General features: G+C 31.0%; 4 protein-coding genes across 4 annotated transcripts; 2 read left to right on the forward strand and 2 right to left on the reverse strand.

Annotated features, from left to right (window-relative positions):
- Positions 1 to 955: 955 nt before the first annotated feature.
- LOC108320437 (WRKY transcription factor 18-like) lies at positions 956 to 4,448 on the reverse strand. The gene is made up of 5 exons (XM_052868609.1): positions 4,312 to 4,448; positions 2,274 to 2,355; positions 1,498 to 1,557; positions 1,161 to 1,361; positions 956 to 1,063 (listed from the first exon to the last, which is right to left on the reverse strand). The coding sequence occupies exons 1-5, from the start codon at positions 4,446 to 4,448 to the stop codon at positions 956 to 958; spliced, it is 588 nt and encodes a 195-aa protein (XP_052724569.1).
- LOC108320609 (CBL-interacting serine/threonine-protein kinase 5) lies at positions 3,884 to 6,030 on the forward strand. The gene has a single exon (XM_017552076.2). The coding sequence runs from the start codon at positions 4,538 to 4,540 to the stop codon at positions 5,870 to 5,872; it is 1,335 nt and encodes a 444-aa protein (XP_017407565.1). The 5' UTR covers positions 3,884 to 4,537; the 3' UTR covers positions 5,873 to 6,030.
- A 7,395-nt stretch (positions 6,031 to 13,425) lies between these two features.
- Positions 13,426 to 18,932, forward strand: LOC108320488 (metal transporter Nramp6). The gene is made up of 13 exons (XM_017551911.2): positions 13,426 to 13,814; positions 14,820 to 14,898; positions 14,994 to 15,034; positions 15,369 to 15,447; positions 15,557 to 15,661; positions 15,778 to 15,887; positions 16,247 to 16,428; positions 16,535 to 16,604; positions 17,043 to 17,216; positions 17,325 to 17,429; positions 17,524 to 17,655; positions 17,977 to 18,072; positions 18,211 to 18,932. The coding sequence occupies exons 1-13, from the start codon at positions 13,695 to 13,697 to the stop codon at positions 18,550 to 18,552; spliced, it is 1,635 nt and encodes a 544-aa protein (XP_017407400.1). The 5' UTR covers positions 13,426 to 13,694; the 3' UTR covers positions 18,553 to 18,932.
- A 2,767-nt stretch (positions 18,933 to 21,699) lies between these two features.
- Positions 21,700 to 23,882, reverse strand: LOC108320633 (cinnamoyl-CoA reductase 1). The gene is made up of 5 exons (XM_017552115.2): positions 23,640 to 23,882; positions 23,332 to 23,486; positions 23,039 to 23,224; positions 22,551 to 22,903; positions 21,700 to 22,071 (listed from the first exon to the last, which is right to left on the reverse strand). Exons 1-5 carry the CDS (start codon positions 23,770 to 23,772, stop codon positions 21,900 to 21,902), a joined length of 999 nt encoding a protein of 332 aa, XP_017407604.1. The 5' UTR covers positions 23,773 to 23,882; the 3' UTR covers positions 21,700 to 21,899.
- Positions 23,883 to 24,651: the final 769 nt, after the last annotated feature.

Below are 24,651 nucleotides of genomic sequence, written 5' to 3' on the forward strand. Positions count from 1 at the left end.
GGCATATTCTAAGTAATCTTTCGCTTGTATTAGAATTGTTATTATTATTCTTTTAGCTTGCGGGTTGCATTTTACTTATATCTGTACACCATCGATGATTACAGAAGTTTTTATTTTTTGATTGGATGAAGAATGGGGTTTGAGGATGTGGTCTTTGGAATATGAAATCCTTAGGTTTTGGTCTCGGGGTGTGAAATAATTCATTTCTAGTTAGAAACTATCACTTACAATACTTGATCGACATATAAGACAATTTCTCGAAATAAAATTCTAAAAGTGGTACTAGGATCTTGAGTCTGTACAGTTAAACATAAAGAGAAATTCAAAATCCGTAGAGATGCACTGTGAAATATCTCAGAGAAGAAAGGCTTGCTAAATGCTTACCATCGTGAGGAGGCAGATGGGTGGTGCAGAGCTTATTTTCTGTTGTTTAATCAGCTCAACATGATATCCTTAGCGGAACTTTATTTCCACTTGAAGGATCAAAGATGTACCAGCCTTCCATGTTGTATTTACATAGAGAGATCCTATGCTCTAAAGAATGATCTCCATTTTATGGAATATACTTAAACATTGACACTAAATTAGCTTACCAACCAAATTCCATTCAATTATATGTGCAACAATCTTCCTGAGATGGCAGCAACAAGTGCTGCTCTGAAATTAGGATCCGTGGTCAAAGAAGTTGCCATCTGTTCCACCAAAACCTGCTGCACTTTAGGTGTATCTACTTTAGTTTTCGTGCTCTTGGAATCGTTGCTGCTCTTAGATTTTGTCAAGTCAAGGGTAATTAGTGTTGGAGTGGCAGCTGCACAAGGCACTGAAGCAAGGGTCACACTACGCCCAGAACCTGATGTTGCCTCCATTTGTGAAGAAGCTTGGGGATGGTTGTGCTCCCCTTCATAAGTAGCCACTAGAACAGATTGATCATCCAATCTTCTTTGCACCTTCTTTTTTACAGGGCAGCTTGGAGCAAAAGAGCATTTGAAATTGCTCTTGGACAAGGGTTATCTCTGGTCACCTTCTGCCCATATTTCCTCCACTGGTACCCATCTTTCACAATCTGAAACCACATCCAATGAAAAACCTCTCAAACAGTTACTCCTAATATTTTATGCTATTTACTATGCCTCATAGGAAATGTATGTAAAGAGTCTTACAAGGGTGGTTTCAGATGCTTTGGTCCTGACATAAACACTTGAAATTTTTGGTTTCATGGAAATTTCAGAATATGATTTCCTTTTTGAACCAGTTCTTTTTATAACTTCACCATCCAGAATGGCCCTTCCGTTTGACTGTGTATCATCCAAAATTTGGACCTCTCTCTTACTAGTAACATCAGGTTCATGACCCTTTGTTTCCTAATTAAGAATGAGATAAAGTTTAATACTGCACTAATGTTGACTTGTGCTTTAACGAAGCAAGCCTTGGAATTGTATTTCCAAGGAAAATTTTAAAATAAAAATAACTAATTGAGAAGAGTAGAAAATAATTTACATCATGCGGTTGTTCCTTTGCAACATTAGGAACATTAAGCTTGTTCTCAGCTTCCTGAACCTAAAGCATTGCAAACACAACCAATCCTAACATGAATCTAACCCAGACAAAATCAAGCAACAGCTTGTTGCAAATAACAATAAATATGAAGATATAAATAAAATAGAAATAGATGCCATCAAGAATGAATGCTATTAGACACAAAAACAGCTTGAGTGAGAAACAATGTTTTGATGGTAAATTCCTGGCTTATTAGCAATGGAGTGGTTATTTTTCTCTGCTGGAATTTGATCAAAGCTTCTTCCATGAATAAATGGACACAGATGACATGGTTGACAGCTGTTCATTTCCTACTTGAGTTTTAGTACGCCTATTCCTTTTGAGCATGTTTTTGAATTATTAAAATCATTTAATCATAGACTTAGCTAAATTTGGTTATTTAAACCCCTAACCCTCCTTCCTGCAAAAAATCTGACTTTGTTTCACAATTTTCCTTTTCCTAATTTCTTATTCCTAATGTTAAATGCTCTTTTTCAGTAATTCTTTCTTTTACAAAGCATTGAGCACCATATGCTTTCTCAAAGAATTAGTTTTTAGGTGATTCTTTTAGAAAACATACTAATGAAACAACAGTCGCAGCAAGGTTCTAGAGAACTTGCATACATAAGCTAAATTTGTTCCATGGTTTCCAATATGAAGCCAAATTAACACTAAGGAAGAATATCATGAATTAGCTATAACAGTTTATCTGATAGAGTATTGCATGTAAAACGAACCACTGTCTTCTTACTATCCACTGCCTTCATGAGATAAGGCTTGAGCTTAGCAGTACAGTTTCTGATTACTTTCTCACCCAATCTGGTTTAAGTCAATCTGATTAATTGTAAGTCGAATTCTCAGATATCATACAATAACATAATAATCTTAGTCCTTGTCCTTTTGTCATCATTTATTATATCTTATAATGATTTTTCTCAATTTTATAAGATAATGTATGAATTGGTATATAAATATCACTTATCATATTAAAAAATTGTGAAGTAATGATAAGTTGCGGATGTCAAACCAAATCAATGTTTGGTGGTTTTGTATATGATATGATTATCTATTATGGTAGCCATTGAAAATTGAAAACGATGTTATATGGTACGTGAGCATAACAAAAGAAAATCTATTTTCAAATTTTACTCTAATAATAAAGTTACACATTATACTTTTGTATTCATATTTTAGTTTTTATAACTTTTAATTATCATAATTAAACATGTTTTACTCTTAAAATCATAATTCTTAGAATTCAAATATTAAATTTAAGAATCCCTATAATAAAATAATAATATTAGGTATTATTGCATTGAAGTGACACTCATGGGCTAGCTTTATGCAGTTTCATTAGCTGTAATCGACTCAAACACACGTCAGCAAGATGGGTCCCACTTTTCTCTAACTTTCCCACTTTCATTCCATCATTTAATTATAATCATTTAATTGATTAATTAATTAAGTAGTTGATTAATTGCGAGATTACGTAGCAACAAAATAACACCAAATTGATCCAATTAATAGAGAACAAATTGATCAATAAACTAAATTTTTTATCACTCCATTGGGACATTATTCAAAGAACAAATTAATGATATTTTTTCTTGAAAAATTAATAATATTTTGTCTTGAAAAATTTAATAATATTTTCTCTTGAAAAAGTTAATAATATTTTGTCTTGAAAAAATTAATAATATTTCCCTTCACTACATTATTCTAAGCTCATCCACACATCCAACACTTTATTTGTATGAACCAAAAAGAAGGAATAAAATAAAGGAAATGGAATAAATGGAAATACCAACCTATGGTTTAGGTGAACAAGAATTTTTAAAAATCTTAAATAAAGACAAGAGTGCGTGTTATTTAGGTTGATGGAAATTGAAAAGCTATATTAAAATAAAATAATGGATTATTTTACCCAAATACTATAAATGGGCTAAAAAAATTACTAGATAACGTATTATACTATATATTTATTCGTTTTTTTAAGGTTAAAATTCAGTTTTTAAAAACCAAATTTTAAACTGTGATTGGAACGAAACAGATTAAAACAAGTGAGAATTCAGTTTCTCAAAAACTAAATTTGGAACTATGATTTAGAAGAAAGCAGTTGAAAAATAAGTTAAAATTTGGTTATTCGTTCGACAAATTGATTTTTTATTTTTTATTCAAAAAATAATAGATTCTTTTAAAACAATTACAAAAAATAACACAATTTAAAATTCGATTGAACTGAAAAAAAAAGTATAAATATTTCACAGAATATGCTATTTAGATAAATTTTGAATTTTTGGGTGAAACAAACATTGTTTATTATATTGAAATAAAGACTGCATGTGTTTAAATGGTATTAATTTATTTCCGACTTCAGTTGAAAATGAAAAAATCAGAATAATTACGTTAAATAAAAGCATAAATGAACTACTATTTGATAAGAATATACTTTATTTTATCAGAGAAAAAACATCTCAAGTAAATAATTTATAATTACTTAATTATATGATATTTGTTTGAGATAAGACTAAAAAAATATAATTAAAAGAGTAGAAGAAAAGGTAATGGAATTGGGTTAGATCCCCACGTCAGCTCCACCTCTAACGTTACTGTTAGATTTCTCCATATTTAGGTTTTCAGGATATTTCCTCTTCTCTGCCATTCTCACACCTTCTCTTCTCCATTTCTCTCATTCCTCTTTTCAACAACTTCTCAATCTCAGCCTTATCCACCAAAATTTCCTTCTTCTGCTTCACGTTTCATCTGTCACTCTACTGGGTATTCTTCTTCTTCATCATACATGCACCATGAAGATTTTCAACCCCTCTGAATGCTTTCTTCGGAACTTGGTATGTCCCTCGGACACCATATTCCTCAAAAGCATCAATCTTTCTCATCTGGGTTCTTCCCATCTCTGCCAATTCACAATGTTCATCCTCTCCTGGCCCAATTAGTTGCATTCTGATCAATACATTTCCAAATTCTTCCCACCATTCCTCCCATGGATCCGCAGAACGAATCCGACCAAGCAAACCCCAGAAACATAATTTTCAGTAAATACGAGATGGGGCGGGTGCTGGGGCAGGGAAACTTCGCGAAGGTCTACTACGGCAGAAACCTCGTCACCAACGACAACGTCGCCGTCAAGGTCATAAAGAAAGAGAAGCTGAAGAAAGAGCGACTGGTGAAGCAGATCAAGCGCGAGGTTTCTGTCATGAAACTGGTGCGGCATCCCCACATCGTTCAACTCAAGGAAGTCATGGCCACCAAAGGAAAAATCTTCCTCGTCATGGAATACGTTAAGGGCGGCGAGCTTTTCACCAAAGTCAACAAAGGAAAACTCTCCGAAGACCTCGCCAGAAAGTACTTCCAGCAACTCGTCAGCGCCGTCGACTACTGCCACAGCCGTGGCGTCACCCACCGCGACCTCAAGCCGGAGAATCTCCTCTTGGACCAGAACGAGGACCTCAAAGTCTCCGACTTTGGACTCTCGGCGCTGCCGGAGCAGCGCCGCGCCGACGGCATGCTATTAACGCCGTGTGGGACCCCTGCTTACGTGGCGCCGGAGGTTCTGAAGAAAAAGGGCTACGACGGTTCAAAGGCTGATATATGGTCCTGTGGGGTAATTCTTTACGCCTTGCTCTGCGGCTATTTACCCTTCCAAGGTGAGAACGTTATGAGAATCTACCGAAAAGCGTTCAGAGCTCAGTATGAATTACCCGAATGGGTTTCGTCGCAGGCCAAGAATCTCATTTCGAATCTCCTCGTTGCTGATCCTGCCAAGAGGTATTCCATTCCCGATATAATGAAGGATCCCTGGTTTCAATTCGGGTTCATGAGACCCATTGCCTTTTCGATTAAGGAATCCGAGGTAGAAGACAACATTGATTTCGAAGACGTGTACAACAACGAGGACGAGGTCTCGATGAGGAAGCCCGCGAGGCCGTTTTACAATGCGTTTGAGATAATCTCGTCCTTGTCGCACGGGTTTGATCTCAGGAGTTTGTTTGAGACGAGGAAGCGGTCGCCGTCTATGTTCATCTGTAAATTTTCGGCTTCGGCGGTGATGGCGAAGGTGGAGGCTGCTGCAAAGAAGCTGAATTTTAAAGTGACGGGGAAGAAGGAGTTCGTGGTGAGGATGCAGGGGGCGGAAGAGGGGAGGAAGGGGAAGTTGGGGATGACGGTGGAGGTTTTCGAGGTGGCGCCGGAGGTGGCGGTGGTTGAGTTTTCGAAGTCTGCCGGCGACACTTTGGAGTATATTAAACTGTGTGAGGAACAAATAAGACCGTCTCTGAAAGACGTTGTTTGGAGCTGGCAGGGTGATAGCAACAATTAGTTTTTACCTATTTTAACTGTTTTTATGTTTTATTTCATACCATACCATGTACATATATTTGGAGTTTGTGATCGTGATTGAACTACAAATAGTAGCTAAATTGCAACATTAATCTCGCAAATTATGGAAAATAAAGGCATGGTTTTTCACTTTGAAAAGTGATTTTGCGTTTGGATGGAACAATTTTAATTTTACAACTCATTAAAAAGTGATAATATTTTGATTATATGTGACACAATATAAGGTTGTGTGATTGATGTTATACTAAAACTATGACATGTAATTTTCATAATGTAAGTTGATAACTGAGCTATTAAATGTCAAAAGTTCAATCCAAAATAATGACCCAAGTCACCAGTAAAAAGGCCAGTTAACTGAAGAGTATTATCGATTTGAAATTAGAATAATTTACTATTAATATCTTAAAAAATATATTAAATTTAATTTTATAATTTTTGAATATTTTCTAAAACTTTAGAAAATGATTTCAAATACTATAAATCTGCATGCTTTTGAAAACTTTAAACATAAAAATTAAAGGGGGTGTTTGGACCGCTTTATCCATATGATAAAACGCGCGGCGCCGCTGCTTGCTACCAAACAAACACAAATAAACGTCATTGGTTCGGCGCCGAAGTTGAACCCTAAAATATAATTAGTTATATCCACCAATCAATCCACAAGGTAAATTTAGAACTTCTATACTATTGCTGAATTGTTTAAGTAAACCAATTTGCGCACTTGAATCAATGATTAATTTTTTTCAAAAAAAGTCAAATCATCGTAAAAATAATGATATTTGAAAATATTTTAATAATATTTTAACATCATCAGTATCATTATCCTTTTTAACTTATCAATATGAGACCGGACTTACACCGGATTGGTGATTTTGCTACCACTAGAAAAGACCTGGAAAAGGACATTGAATTGAACATGTTTGGTTTTATTGTTGCGGAATGACAGTGGAGGGTACATTAGAAGTTGTCCCTTTTGAGAAAAGTGTGGAGAAGGAAATGTGTGTTTGTAGGAAGAGTGTTGTACTTTTATTTGGGGGTCCTCCACATACTACAACGTACCATCAGCTGACTCAGATCATACTCACTTTTTCTCTCAAGATGAGGCTCTAAATAATACTGCATTTTCCCTTCTCCTCCATCGACTACTTGTGCAACTCAACACCATATATCATTCTCAACTCAACTTGCCAACTTGCCTATGTACAGACACAATACCATATCATCATTCTCATTTTCCACAACACACCCACCTAACTTATCCCTGCCTCAACTATATTATCATCAACAAAATTATATATCTATCTATATATATTAGTATAACAGTTTATCAGTTTAAGAATTACGGTTCTTTCTGTCTATAGTTTCAAAGGAATCTCAGTGATTGGTGTTGGAAGTTCCACGTCAACTAGAGATAAGACTAAATTATAATATATAAATTGGTGCAAATCTCATCATCCAAATCGATTTTGTGTGACTAAGTTAGGCTTAAAACTCATTTCTTAACATGGTATCAGAGCCCATGATGAAAGCCTTTCCTAACGACATTTATGTGAATATTGTATTTTATCCGTTGTCGGATCACTATTGTGAGAGTAAAATCATTATCAATTAAATCATAATTAAGTTAATATTAACATGAAACACATCTTAAAATCTATTTATAAATTTGTTGTATCTTGTAATAAGTTGGTTATATTTATTATTAATATTATTTGACACTTAACTTTAGTGTTGCAAGTATATCTCAAATTGATCGAATGGTAAGAAAATGTAAAACAAAAGAGAAATACTTGAAGTTGGAAGACGGTATCAAAGAAAAGATCTCATCTCGATCAACTTATATATATATATATATATATATATATATATAAAATATACTTTTAGTATATGATATGTTAAATGTATGAGTGATTCTCCCTGCACCTCACGGTCTTCCTCCTGCACCTCCAAAACATATTTTAATTCCAATGATACCCTTCACAGAGAAACCGCATTTTGAACTGCGGCAACTTCCTCCTGCACCTCCAAAACCAATGATACCCTTCACAGAGAAACCGCAGTTCGATCTGCGGAAAGCACAAACCCACCACCGCAGTTCAAAATGCGTAAAGCACGGAGATCCCACCGCATTTCGATCTACGGCTGAGACAAACCGCACTTCGAAGTGCGTTAGATTTTTAGGGTTTAGTTTTTTAATTTTTTTATTAGGTTAGTATATATTTATTTTATTAGGTTTTATTTTTATTAGGTTAGTATAATAAATTTAATTTTTTATGTTAGTTGTTAAATAAAATGTTTTGTTTTAATATATTTTGAATTATTTTATTTGTTTGTTAAATTTTGTTGAATTTGTTATTTTTTAACATATTATTATTTTCTTAATATATTATATATTATGTATTTAATTTTATTTAAGTTTTTTAATTTTTTATGAAATTGAAATAATTATTAAATTGTTTATTGAATTAAATAATAATTATTATATGTAATGTTAAATATTATTTTGGATTTAAAGTGCAACAATTAATTAAAACGCACTTCGAAGTGCGGTTAGGAAACAATTAATTAAAATAGGAAACGCACTTCGAAGTGCGGTTAGGAGAAGTGCGGTTAGGAAAAAATTAATTAAAACGCACTTCGAAGTGCGGTATTAATTTTTGACTTTTTGTTAATAAAGAGTAAAAAAGTAAAATTGAGGGTGCAGATGAAGGCAGTGAGGTGTAGGAAGAATCACTCTAAATGTATCAGCTGTAGGAAATTTTGGATTGTTTGAAGAAAAGTTGGGTTGTATAATGAATTAGATTATTGGGATGGAAATAGTATGTGTTGTATAAAAAAAGCAACGAATTATAAGACAGAAGTCTTATCCCGAGATTTGTGTGAAAAGTAAGCAGACATATATATTATAGTACTGCAATGATTGAAGGTATTAGGGAAGAGAAATAGAAAGAAATATAGTATCAGTATGAAAGTCCCACACGCCAATAACTTATATATATTATATTAACTTAATAAGTTTTCAGTGAAAAAGTGATTTTTTTCTGTGGGAGTTTTGAAAGGATTATGATATCATACAGTGTGATCCTGATCCTTGTGTCGTGTCTCCCATGTCAGCAAATTTCACTTATGTCGAAATCAACAAATGTTTGGTCGTTTCATATGTCTGATAAAACAAATGAAGCAAGCACATAGTTTAGTTAGCAATAATATTTTGATATAAATAATTTTTTTTATTTGATATTATCTTCTTCTGATTTTTATTCTTTTTTTAAATAGAAAAAATTATTTTTATAATATATGTTAAATAAATATAAACATATGTCCTTTTATCACTATTCAAATTAACTAAAAAAGATTTATTTTCTGACTATACAGTATTTCATTCATTCTGACCCTTTCGTTTGAAGAAAAACAATAATTTAAAACATGAAAACACACGCCAAGAAGATTGTTTGATGATTGGTTATGACGAAGTCTTTCTGATAATTATTATATATTATATATTACTTTTCTTTGGATGCTTTCAAAATTAAGATAACAAAACTAAAACACACGAAATATTATAATAAACTTATAATATTATTTTTTTTCATTTACATCTATGTTAAATACAAGTTTAAATGTAGTAATTCTATCATTTAAAATAAACTAATTATAATTTGGAAAGGAAGGAAGTGTATATATAATATATTGTGTATGTAATCATTTGTCCAACATTCTTTTTTGAACTTATTTCAAATTCTAACTATGACAAGTAATAAACAATGAAGAAGAGAATACCTGTGAATTGTTATACAATGAACAAATAACCTTGATTCTATAATTGAAACATGACGCAATGATTTCTCCACGTCATTATTAGAGTTTTTAAAAAATATAAATAATTATACTTTAAAAAGACATAACATTTTTAAAATAATGATATGAAAGTATTTAAAACATACATTATAAGACGAAAATTTGTTGAATGGATATAGGTGTAAGGTTGAAGATGGTGACTGAAAGTGGTAGAAGATGGAATGATGGAAGAAGCATAGATTGCCACATAGAAGAAGAAGCTTCAAGATTTTATTTAGGTTTAATGTCTCAATAGGTCCATATTTTCACCCAGAATTTTAAATAGGTCTCTTTCTTTTTCGGCATCTCAATTGAGTCTTTATTTTTGTAAAATTGAATCAAATAAGACCTTTCCGTCAAATTGAAATGACGCTATTAAGAAGGGTATGTTGGCAGTGTCAGCATACCCTTCTTAACGACGTCATTTCAATTTGACGAAAAGGTCCTATTTAATTTAATTTTACAAAAATAAGGACTCAATTGAGATACCGAAAAAGAAAAGGACCTATTTGAAATTTTGGGTAAAAATACGACATTAAACCTTTTATTTATCTGCTCTTCAATTATTCTTAACTTCTGAATTCTATCTCCACTGAAAAATTCAAATTCTTGTCACTTTCTTAAATTATCAATGCTTTTATATTCAGTAGTAATGTCAAATTTGGACTCAAACCTACTTCTAAACAACATTGGAAAAAAATAAAATAAAAGATTGTGTAATTGTTTGATTTGTTTACTTACGTACAAACTACAAAACAGACTAACGTTTCAACGAAGTTTGTTTAAATTTTATTATATTAGAACAGGAATTTAAAAATAAATACATTATTATGAAACTTTTCGAGATGATTTTCAAAATATAAATAAGAAAATTAAAAATAAGTTATTATAATTATTAAGGGTTTATCATAAATAGAAATTTTTAAAATTAAACTTTTGTGTAATCCATTATTAGAGTTTTTTATTTTTCGCGTTAAGTATGTTTTTTATTTCCAAATTATTTTTAAAAATTATGGTTAAATTTAAATTATATGTATATTTCAAACTATTTAATGAAAAAAAGTAAAATATTTTTCAATAAACAATACTGACAATATTTTCTATGTAATAAATAGAATCTTATAATAAACTATAATATACCATTCACGGAAAAAATATTTTATATGATTTTAATAAAATATAAAAATAAAACAAATATATTATTTAAAAAAAAATACTGTGAAATTTATTTTATTATCATGTTTATTTTGGTGACAAGTGTTCTAAAAATTAATTTTAGGGAGAAAATTAATGTTGTTTTAGAGAGAAAATTAAGAATCCATAAAATGTATATACACATCGTACGACATACATAAAGAAGACGATTATTAATTGGTTATATGAATCACACACACACACACACATATATATATATATATATATATATATATATATATATATGCAACTGGTGGTGGTGCAGTTAGAAAGAACCTGTAATAATTCTAATATCCTTTTGGATTAGGGCTTGCTAAAATTTCTTTTGGGTCACAATTTCTAATTTTTATTTTCTCTTTCTGCACCCACGTTTTCTTCCTCCCAGTGGAAAATGTCAAAAATATCCTTTTGTCAGATTTTGTTAGACAAACTTTAAATTAGCTCATGATTAATTAAATAATTAAATAGGCATGCTCATTTTTAGATATAGTGATCATATAAGTTTCAATGAAGTAAATAAAGAAGACAAGATTTACAAAAATTGAAAATTTATTAATACTTTTTTTTTGTTTTAATTTCAATATGAAACGTATTTTCAAAATAAATGATGAATTACCGTTTGAGGAAAAACGAATATTATTTTGGCCTTTTTCTTTTAGATAGACACAAGAAGTGTTATCATGTGGCATGCCATGCATACGCCATCACTAAAATGATAGTGTTAGATTGTGAGAATGGGTTGATAATGTCCATAACATGTGAACATACCCATGCCATTAAAATAAACTTGTGAGAAGATCACTATGTGATGAGGTAGATTAGATATGTAAGAATATTTGTATTTAATCTGATAACCAAAAACCCTAGATAAGTGGAAAAAAATAATAAATATTACTATCATACAATATATAAATATGCACGTAATAATTTTGAGTTTATCACTTGACGAAGAAATCAACATATAATTTTAAGAGTAAGAAAATCAAAATTAATATATATATATATATATATATATATATATATATATATATATATATATATATATATATATATATATATATATATATATATATATATATATATATATATATAACAAATATCTTGATAACAAATGATACATTAAGAAAAAAATTCTATTTAAAATATTTTAACACGTAACTTTGATATTATATTAAAAATAAATTTTAAATTTAATTCAACTCTTATTTACATTTTATAAAATTATCTAAGTGTAATTTTCTAAGTTTTACAAATTATTTGATAATTTAATATTTATGCAAAAGATAGAGTAGAATTTAGAATATTTAATGCTAGGAAACAGAAGTTTACGTTGACTTTGATAAATAAAATAGAAAAAAAAAACGAGATATATGGAATTTAGAAATAAAATAAAGAGAGAAGATGGCGACTGTAATAAAGAATAGCAGCACATAGGTAGGATATTATTATTAGGTGCTGCTGTTACTTTAATTATATACTTCTCACACTTGAAGGGCCACTAAGACTATGTCATTGTTTAATTCATTCAAATTTTAATAATATAAATATAACAACATTATAATCACAAAAGTCAGCAATATTTTTAAACCAATAATCAGAGGTTAACGTCTCTTTTCACATAAGCAATTACAGAAAATCTTATCTTTAGAAAATTTGTTTTTCATAAAAGGACAGGATTTCAGGAAAATACAAAAAACTCAATGACTTAATTATCTAGCAAATGTATTGACTTTTTTTATTTATTGATAATAATAATAAGTGTCTGTTTTTTTTTCCTTAAAGAAAGAATATATAACTTTGAAGCTTTTTTTATATTATCATTCAATAAAAATATAATGTTACTACATACTCAATAAAAATATATTATCTAGTTGAAGTTAAATATAATTTAAATACTTTTTTTTAAAATGTTTTTTAAGAATAAAATTGTGATAAAGTTATACTATCAAAAGAAAAATATTCTATGACCTATCTAAATTTTCAAATTTATTTAACATTATCTTTTTTATTTTTTACTTTTTTATTTTATAAATGTAAAAATTTATACTTTTATGATCATTTTTTTCTTTATATTCTATGTTAAATAAATGTAAAAATGTAGGGTGATATCATTTCTACCTCCAAAATAAATAACATCTCATACAATGATTAACCTTAACTGTATTATTTTGATCAATTTGAAATCAAAATACATCAACAAATAAGATTTAAAAGTGAATAATATTTCGTAGACACCCGAAGAAGATATAAAAGCCAACAATACCTTATATATACGGTGAATAAACAATACCTTATATATACGGTGAATAGACAGCTCGGAATCGTAACATTATGTATCAAAGGTTTCATGACTTTTATATTCATAAATATAATGTATCATTGATTACGCTACATATGCATGTTAATTTTTACTTTTTCAAAATATGAATACATTAAATGGTTAAAATATAAAATGTGAATTCCTAATATAAGTGGGAGCAGGTAGCTATTTGAGAAGTAGTTTGTTCTGCATATATAAGAGTTTTCGTTGTGCATAAGGAACCATTTTTCTGGTTTCTAACAAAAAACAGCTACACTTCCTTTTCTGTCATCATCATCTGTTGTTTTATGCATACACATACCTCTCTCACTTCGCAAATTCTACTTTCAATCATATGCTATTCTACGTTTCATTCCACAAACTTCCTTTTTGGTCACCAAAAGTATCTATAAACATGTATTCATGTTGAAGACTTTTCGTCTCTTTTGGAGTTTTGGCTGCAGAAGAAAATATGAGTGTGACAGGTTCATCTTCTGGGCACCCTCAATTCATTGCCACCACTGGTAACAGAAGCTTGTCCAATGCGCCGTTGATCGAGAATCCAGACTCTGATCAAATTGTCGTACCTGATGTCAGTTTCAATGGCCCTTCTAATCTTACTGGTTAACTCTGCATAATGTTCTTGGTTGCTTTATGGATTTGAAAAATCGTGTAGGACATAGCCGAATATGGCTTTATATGTTTGAGATTAACGTTTGTTGTTTTGGATTGGATGCTTTATTCTCTGCTTATATGTTAATGCTAAAGTTTATTTTTTTTAGCCCTATTGATTTGCTTACACTGATAACGTGAGCTGGGAATATGTGGAATGACATAAAGGGGGCGAAGTAGGTTTTGATTTGACTTGGTATTTAAGAAGAACCCGTCTTTGTTTATGATTCAGCTACTAGACGTATTGATTATTATTCTTGTGTCGTGTAGGACTAGCTAACCATGAATACATGAACTTATCAGAGTGACCCTAAATAATTGTATAAAATATGTGACAGAAAATGTGTTCTAAACTTTTTCTTCTTGTTTGGTTTGAGTGTTGGAGTAAGTTAAGAAGTGGAGTTTAAGTTTAATTTAATCTCAAAAATCGGTATTTAAAATGAGATTTGATCTATTTATATATTTTAAATTGGTCTTATTTCTAGTAGTAGAATTTCACCTGTTTCATTATGTTTGTTTTCATCTGTTTAATAGTAATTTGAAGAGAAGTTTTAGCATAATCTAAACTCACAATGTTTATGGTTTCGGTTAGTTATAGATGATACAAATAAAACTGAACAATGTCTGATATTGAGATTAATCTAAAATGTGTATGTATTAGTGATCACAGTATAATTTCTATCGGTTTTGTATGAATAATTTAGTCTGATATTCATTTCAGAAGCTGCTTGTAGCTTCTATGTCTTATTCTGACAAGGAATGTTTCAAACACACTGCTTATAAACTTCCAAGTAATTATTTGACTCGTGACATGTGCAGAAAGAGAATCATTTTTCACTGGGAATTTTATGAACTGAAAAGAATATTAAAGTTTTTCTTAATTAGTGGTATAATATAGTTGTATATGGTTTTCTGTATTTTGCAGAGAACAAGCTGGAAAAACTTATTTGCATACGTGGGGCCTGGATTTCTTGTTTCCATTGCATATATCGACCCTGGAAACTGTAACATCACTTATTCATTGCTTTCTTTTGAAATAAAAGGAAATATATAATTGCTGACATAGATTTGCTAATTATATTTTTACAATGGCTTGCAGTTGAAACGGATCTTCAATCAGGAGCTCAATACAAATATGAGGTGTAGTTTCATGCAGTTGTTTCAGCTTAGGTTCATTTGTTTCCAATTTAGAATCTTGAACAGTAGTTGATTTTGCTTATGATGTTTTAGTATGCATGCATTGGATTTGGATACCCACAAGCAATATAACCGTTATATTTGTGTTCTACATAATAAAATAGGTTCATGTAGCCAAGGTGGTTGGTTTTTTGTTTCTGTCATGGTTTCTGATTGATGATTTTGCAGATTTAAATTGTCATTTGAGTGCAATTACGTTTTATTGAATAATTAATAGGTTGTTATACACCTATGCTCCAGTCTTCACATTACTTTTTTGTCACATTGATGCTTTCAGTTACTATGGATCATATTGGTGGCATCATGTGCTGCTCTTCTAATTCAAACAATGGCTGCTAATCTAGGGGTTGTCACTGGTACTTGATTTAGTAATCTTTTGGTTTTTACTGAATAAATTGACGTGTATGAGTTTGGATTTTAACTTTCCTTCTTCTGTTATCAATATTTTCAAAATTCTATTTTCAGGAATGCATCTAGCTGAGCATTGTAGAGCTGAATATTCTCGACTGCCCAACTTCATCCTTTGGGTGATTGCTGAAATTGCCATTGTGGCCTGTGACATTCCTGAAGGTATACTATACTACAGTAGGCTTTCAGTCTGAGTTTTACATTGAATAAAAATGAAAAAGTAGAGAAAAAATTGTAAACTCATTATCTTAAGGGTTTTTGTGTGGCTTTCTATGCAGTAATTGGAACGGCCTTTGCATTGAACATGCTCTTCAACATACCTGTTTGGATTGGTGTTCTTCTGACAGGACTCAGTACATTGGTCCTCTTAGCATTACAGCAATATGGGGTAGTTTTCTGCATTCTTTATCAAACCATTGTCACGTTGTATGACATCTGACAATGTTTGTTAGAATTCCAAGTGTGAAATTAAGTTCCACATTGAATAGAAATAAGAAATAAGAAAGTAGAACACCATATAAGATTAAAGATCCATTAATACATAGCTTTAAGGTTTTGAATAGACAATAATGTCAATTCTTTATATGGTTGAGCTCATATCTCATTGATGTTTGTATCTATCCGGTAAACCACCTTCTCCATAGGCACAACAATGGTTTGAACAAATTAATGATTGACATTGCATGTTCCATAAGACTAGTGTTTACTAGAAAAAAATCTGAGCACTTTTTCTTGGGTTCTTAACAGGTTAGGAAACTTGAATTCTTCATTGCATTTCTAGTATTTGCAATTGCTGGTTGCTTTATGGCTGAGCTTGGATACGCAAAACCTGTGGCCAAAGAAGTTGTGACAGGTCTATTTGTTCCAAAACTTAATGGGAATGGTGCCACTGGTCTAGCAATTTCACTGCTTGGGGCAATGGTTATGCCGTGGGTTCCTCTTGTCTTCCTTCTGCAGCATTTTCTTTCTTCTGTCCCTCAGTAATTTGCTCTAAATCAGTGCTATGTTTCTTTGTTTACTATGCATTTGCTTCAGACACAATCTCTTCCTCCACTCAGCTCTGGTGCTTTCCAGGAAAATACCCCGATCAGTTCGTGGAATCAAAGTAAACATTTTATCGCTTGTATGCATATATTCATACAAATCAATTCATTTCCAATTATAAGTGAAAGGATGTTGGCCTACTTAGAATATTGACATAAAATTTTCAAACATCAAGGATGTTGCACTTTTTTTACTGTTATTAATATCGTTTTTAAGATAAGTTTACTGAATAGAGCAACATTAATCTTTACAATGGTACATGACTTTTGAAGGTAGAATTCTTTGGAAATCTGTGAGTCTAAGTTCACATTCGATAGAAATGAGATACTTAACCATAAATCCAATATCTTAAGGTTTGAAATAGGGAGTGATGTCACTTTCTTATATGGATTGGATTTAAATCCATTATGTGAGTTAGATTCATATCTCATTGGTGTTGTGTCTTTCCCGTGAAGTGTTTCTGATGTCAATCATCATTCCATTATCTTATCTTTGACAGGAGGCTTGCAGATTTTACATGATAGAAAGTGCTTTTGCTCTTATGGTGGCCTTCCTCATAAATATTTCCGTTATTTCTGTAAGTGGTGCAGTTTGCCATTCTTCAAACTTAAGTGCTGAAGATCAGAAAAGTTGTGAGGATTTGGATTTGAACAAAGCCTCCTTTTTATTAAGAGTAAGTAAAACAACTATATGTACTTAGTTCTTGAGCTTCATGTACCATTTTTGTTGGAAAGTGTGCTGATAAAATCATTGATGATATTTTTATGTGGTCCACACTAAGAATGTCTTGGGCAAATGGAGTTCAAAACTATTTGCAATTGCTTTGCTTGCCTCAGGTCAAAGTTCTACCATAACAGGAACATATGCAGGGCAATACGTCATGCAGGCATGATGTTTTTTTCCCTTTTTCTGTTCTTTTGGCAGTAAAAGGAGTACCTACTTCTACTTGTCATTTCACCTTAATCTGTATCTCATTTCAGGGATTTCTTGATTTGCGACTGAAGTCATGGATTCGGAATTTGCTAACCCGTTGCATAGCCATTGTTCCTAGTTTGATTGTTGCACTCATAGGTGGCTCTGCTGGAGCTGGAGAGCTCATCATAATTGCATCGGTATGATTCCCTTGCTCTTATTTTGTCTCCATGGTTTTTATGTTGGGAATCCAAGTGTGAATGTAAATGTCACGTTGAATAGAAATGAGAAAAAATTGAAAGACTCCATTAACTTGTTACCTTAAAGTTTTAGGTAGAGAATGATATCGATGATCTTAAGGTTTTGGGTAGAGAGTGATGTAAATCCCTTATAATCTCTTGTATGATTGTATTCCGTAATTTCTGTCAGATCGTGATGGATAAATCTTGTGCATAATAGTGCTATTGATCTTTTGGGATATGCCATAGTTTGTGCTGAAGTCCCTCTATGTCTGCTGTCAGATGATCTTATCATTTGAACTTCCATTTGCTCTGATTCCGCTCCTCAAGTTCACTAGCAGCAAAATCAAGATGGGAGAACATGTCAACTCAATCACGGTAACTTTTTTCACGACAAGAAAATTTGAAAGTTCTTAAAAATAGAAAATTGATTACCAACATCACTGATTACAAATGTTGTTCTGCATCATGTCTGATAAATGATTTTCTATATATATATATACACTTGAATTGCAGATTTCGGCTGTTACTTGGATCATTGGTTCCCTCATCATGGGCATAAACATATACTATTTAATGACTAGCTTTGTGAAGTTGCTTCTTCATGCTCACTTAAGAATTGTGGCTAAGGTATTTCTGGGGATATTAGGATTTTCTGGTGTGGCACTGTACATTGGAGGCATTGCATATTTGGTGTTTCGCAAAAATAAAAAGACTACACATATTTTGACACTTAGAACATTGGAAGATCAGCAAATGGGTAATGCAGAAAATGATGTATCAATGTATAGTCTGCCAAGAGAAGACATAGTAAGCATGCAATTGCCTCAAAAAAGGAGTCCTGCAGAATTTGATTAAGAAATTACTCAGTAAGGTAAATTAGCTATATGGAGTCCTAACAAAGGTTCTATCAGGAATCTCTAGAAATTGAGTCTGTTATTTGGTGCAAATTGTTGAAAATCATATATCGATTAGATTAGAGATCAGTACAATTTAAAGTATATAAATAGATATAAACCTAATCTTATAAACCGGTTTATAAGATTGATTTAAGCTTTAAAAACCATTTCTTAACACAGATTAAGTATCAAGTAATCATCACCTCTTATATAAAGTGTCAGTCAGTGTGAATATAGAAACAATGCAGCTATGTGTGGCTAACATAACTCTATGGAAGATAATAGTCTTTCATGAGCAGGATTTCTGGTAAATATCATAATCAGCTTTTAGTTTATTCATTTAATGCTTTTCTGGAAATATCAGTGGCGCTTCTGTTGAAACTGGAATGACATTCTTTCAATCCTTCATATTGTCACTTGATATACCTTATAAATAGAAAAGTACTTTTGTGGGAGTATTTTGGAAGAATTTGTAGAGAAATTTTGTGAATATAATTCACTACTAAGATTTTTTTCATATTTTATGGAGATTTTCCTTGTAAATTTCTTATAAAAATTTGTACGAAAAGAGTTTCCTGTCATTTTTCCTACGATTTTTGATCGATAAATAATACTTGCCGATTTCTTTTTTCCAAAAACTTATGCATGAAAACATTAAAATACCTGCAACTTTTCTTACTTCTTTAATTCGCAAAACCAAATAGAGAAAATTAATAATTATTAAGTAAAATCATAGTAAAATTTGCAGGAATTTTTCGCAAATTACTTTTGTCAAAATATTACTACCAATTTCCTGCAAATTAATATTCATAACAAAATCTATAAGTATTTATTGAGTAAAAAAAAATTCAAAAAAATTAGCAAGAAATGTGCATTTTTTAGTAGTATAATTTTCTGCAAATAACTTTACACCAAAAAATTGTAGATATTTCCTTTAAAATATAATTCTAAAAAAAATCATACATATTCTTTACTAAAAATATTTTACACAAAAAATGGTAAGTATTTTTTGTGAATATTTTTTTGCAGAAAAAATAGTAAGTAATATCTTTTCGCAAATAATTTTATACAAAAAACTTTGCAAGTATTTCATGAAAAAAAAAATTATAATAAAATTCCTATATATTTCCTGCCAATTATATTTTATATGAAAAACCAAATGAATTTCATGCCAAAAAAATTTCAAAAATAAATATGCAAGAATTTTTTGCTAAAATTTTTTCATTAAAAAATTGGAAGGTAATAAGCATTTTTCTTGTAGTGATTCACACTGTTTATATTATAACTCTTTTTAACTTATTTCAATAAATTTCTTCGCATATTATATTAAAATAACTTCTTTATATCTTATGGAAAATGAATCCATTGTCTTTTTTTTCAACATAAGTTATTGTAAAAACTCAGTAAATTGTCTTAATGATTAGTATCTCCTAAATTCAACAAATCAATTATGTCACCCAAAAATTAACCACCATCATAATCATGTAATAAATATATATATATATATATATATTTCGGTTGAATTGGTTTGATGATCGATTTTTTTTTGCTCTGTTTTCTTTCGATTTTTCAATTCTCTCTAAACACGCAATCCACTCCGATGGATGGTTGATGTGTTTCATAAACCTATGTATTTCATAAACCTCTGGTCATATGTATTTTATAAAAATGTTTATGTTTTATTAGGATAGAAAAGAATATATATATTTTTTCGTTAATCAAAATCAATTTTCAAAACCACTAAAAATGTATTTTAATAACCAATTAAAATAATATAATTATTAATAGGACAAAGAATTTTAATGTTTTGAAACATAACAAAGAATCCTATGCATGATTCACAATATTCAACGACAACGCGACAAAAGAAAAAACATTTCTTTTTCTGCATTGCTAAATCAAACCATGTAGCTAGTGATGAACAGGGTTTAAACATGTCACTCACACATGTTTAAAAATCATCCCCTTTCCAGGTTCCATTGTAACTTATTGTCCAAACATTAAAAAAAAGGAAAAAATATATTTTTACATTAATAAATTTTTTACATTTGATATTATTCTTTCTCTTTAATTTTTTTGTTTTTTAAAAAAAATAAAAAACTTACTCTTTTAATTATTTTACCTTCTTTATTTTATTCTTATAATATATGTGAAATAAATGTAAAAGTGTACCACTCTATTATTATTTAAAAAAAATCTTCCTCCAACTATCCTTTTCCCACATATACAGGGATAAGCAGTAACCAATCTTAATGTTACAAGTTTGTGCTTTATAGGAACTGTGATGTGAAACAAAAGAGAAACTTGTGGAGAATATGGACTTTGAGTGACGAAGTTGGTATGTTTATTTCAACATTTTGGAGAAACTGACCTTGCATATTAAGCCAAAGGTGTCACTGGGTTATTATTATTTTCGTTTCTTTCATTTTCAGTGCAACCAAATACAGCGAAGTCAAACTGGTTGAATGTCAACGTCTGTGTTTTGTTAGAATTTATGATTTACAGATAATAATTAATGATTAATAAATCCTTTAATCAAAACAATCAAATCAGTTTCTAATACTCTTAGAATAATAAAGTGGAACGATACCTAAATTAGACATCGAGAACAATGATAAAATAACTTAAGTTGGTCTGTGATCTTCCCTTTGTAGAGCACCTTTAATTTTTTCTGGATTTTTCCTTTCTGATGGAATAAAGAGAAAGAAACAGAAATTATACGATATGCTCACAGATGAAGACTATGACCTTTTAAATAACCTTTGATGGTTAATATTCTTTAGTTTCAATAATTATAATTTGACCCCTTCAACAAATTAAAATTATTATTGGTCTCTACGCACTATACCTTTCATGACAAATATACACTTAACCATATTTATCTTAATTACATCACATCACTTTATAAAGTTGACTAATAAAATATAATGACCTAACACATTTAATAATTGTTATATATATATATATATATATATATATATATATATATATATATAAGTGACCCAAATTATTAATCTGTCTACAAATATCAAATTGTCTAGAAATATCAAATTGCATAAAGTTGCTTGATCTTCTGAATGTGACAATAACTTGAAGCAAAGAAGCATAATTACAAAGGGTGGAAAATCCATTAATATTATCAATTTTACTTTTACACAAGGCAGCAATTAGCATGGAGTGTGTCTTACAAACTCAGAATGCACGGACTTCTCAGGATCTTATATAATTAACTCAACACAAATTCATTTAATAATAACTACTTTAAACTTGTTAATGTATTGCAACCTAGCTAGTTAGGATTTAACTTCAATAGGAGTTTTCTTGCTTTGGGAGCACAGGAAGGTGGCCATTGTCTTGCAGATTTTTAACTGTGTCATATAGACTCTGTTTCACTGGGGTGAATTCCATTCCCAAATCTTTCAGCTTTTGGTTTGAAAACATATAAGGTTTTACTCTCGGGTTCTTTTCATCCGAACATCTGCACAAATGAAATGTCATGTTAAGTTCCAATCTCTCACCAAAAATCAAATCATCAGTACTATTCTTTGATGGAAAACAGCTTTTACACAGGTTAGTAGTAACAAGCGTATCTAACTTCTTCAATCTCACATGTAATGATTTAACAATTATAAATGGTTGCGGTTGCAGGTTTTCCAATTCCAATCATATGATATATGATGTGCTGTTCTTCCAAGTAAAAGGTGAAAGCAACCTATTCTTGGTGGTTAAAGTGTTTTTGTTTGCTGTGAAATTATGGTATAAGTAAAGGTCATGAAGAAGTCAAAGTTGGTATACCTACCCCACAAAGTTTTACATTTATAGTATCTACATTTTTGTATTCTACCTCACCAGAAAACATATCATTGTTGGTAACTAGTACTCAGAGCTATGACACATTCATCAATTTCAAATTCTGTGCACAAATAAAATAAAGTAATCAAGAGAACAAAGTCTTACTTGGTGGGAATTGGGTACTCTGGGAAAAACTTGCCCAAAATTTCAACGAGGTCACCACGATGCAGTGAACTTTCGGCACATATGTATCGACCAGAAGCTGAAGGAGTCTCATACACAAGAACATGGGCTAGTGCGACATCCTTAACATGTACATAAGACTGTGTGGCATTTACATAGGTCTTAGCAGAGCCAGTAAGGTACTTCAGGATGTGAATTGTGCTAGCATTAATGGTAGGTTGAAGCAATGGACCAATAACCACAACTGGGTTCACCACAACCAAATCCACCCCTCTTTCTTTAGCTATATCCCATGCTGATTGTTCAGCCACCGTCTTCCCATAGCAGTACCAATTCTGCAGATCAAATTAGCCATTCCATTATTAAAACACACATTTCAAGCATTAGTTCCACCTAAAAGGACACGTATAATAGCATGCTGTTTAAGTCATTGAATTGGTAGGAAACAAAAAACAGAATGATTCATCAACCTTGGTGTTTTTGCAGTACTCCAAATCACTCCAGAATGATTCATCAACCACCACATCCCTACTCGTGTTAGGGTTCATATACACCGTGCCAATTGACGAAGTGAACACCACGCGCCGCACTTTTGCTTCTGCAGCTGCTATTATCACATTCTTCGTTCCATTCACTGCTGGCTCCACCATCTCTTCCTGTGCATAGCCGATTCAGTACAAAACGTTTAGTTCTTCCTTTGAAAATAAACCCTTAACAATTTAGCACGAGAATTTGTTGATTTGGGGAAAAAGAGAAAACTAACGGGGTTGTCGGTGACCGGAGAAGCGGTGTGGAAGACGCCGTGGCAACCGTGAAAAGCAGCTTTAATGGAATCAATATCAAAGAGATCAACTTTATGCAGAGTGAGTCTCTCCTTCGCTCCTTCCAACTTCTTCAAGTGACCATTCTTCGGATCCTCTGATATAATCATTCATTAATACAACACATACATAACATAACATAACATAAATTCCCGCTAATCAAGACAACGTTAACTTTAAACAAACAAATTAATTAATTAAATAATTGATTTAATTAGCATGCAATGCAATACATATATATAGTACGTACCTGGGTTTCGAACGGTTCCTCTCACAGTGTAACCTTTCTCTAACAGAACTTTCACAAGCCAAGAAGCTATGTACCCGCCGGCGCCGGTCACGCAGACGGTTTCACCGGAAAATGATGACGTGTCAGTTGGCATCTCGGTGACGATTGATTGAGAGAAAAGGAATCAAAACTAAAGGAATAATAACACTAAGAAGTTTGCAGGTTATGGAATACGAAGATCAACATGCCCAAAGATTCCTTTTATAATCCTGCATGCACCCTTCTCCATCTAATGTGTCAAAAAATTCAATATAATATTAAAATTATTATTACAAATTGCTCTGATTTATAACATAAAACACCATTTAATTTAGTAAAAGCAGCTGCATCTACATACACCTAATCCTTATCCTTGTAGAATTATATATATATATATATATATATATATATATATATATATATATATATATATATATATGTATATATAAAGATTATATATTTTTTATTTATACGAAATCTAGTGGGATTTTCCTGTTAAGATTCAAAAGTTTACATTTTTCATCAGTGATGAATGATATAAAACAAATATTGTTAAAAGGGGTCCCTATTCTCTCTTTCTCCATAAGCTGTCGCAAAAAATAGTTATATTTATTAAGAAATGTCATGATTTCAAATATTTACTAAATTGGACTTTTATGATGATGTTGTTTCTTAGATTTTTTGTTAGCAGATGATGATTCAGAAAGGCAAAATATTTAAATTTTAATTTTTGTGTGAAAATATTAAACGTGGAGACAAGTAATTTCTTTTTCTCTGTATTCTGTCGCTAATAATAAGCAAAATGAAAAAATATTATAATTGACTTTATATTTCTAGTGCACGTTGTTAGTAGTTTTATACAATTTTGTATTTTAAAATATTTATATATAACATTCGACACATGCGAACTTAAAATGCAAACGCGCTTCTAAGTCAAACTTGAGTTGACAGAAAACGCGCCTTGTGAAACATTAACTAAGAACCACATTTTTAA

Source organism: Vigna angularis, chromosome 9 (assembly GCF_016808095.1).
Source record: "Vigna angularis cultivar LongXiaoDou No.4 chromosome 9, ASM1680809v1, whole genome shotgun sequence".
NCBI lineage: Eukaryota > Viridiplantae > Streptophyta > Magnoliopsida > Fabales > Fabaceae > Vigna > Vigna angularis.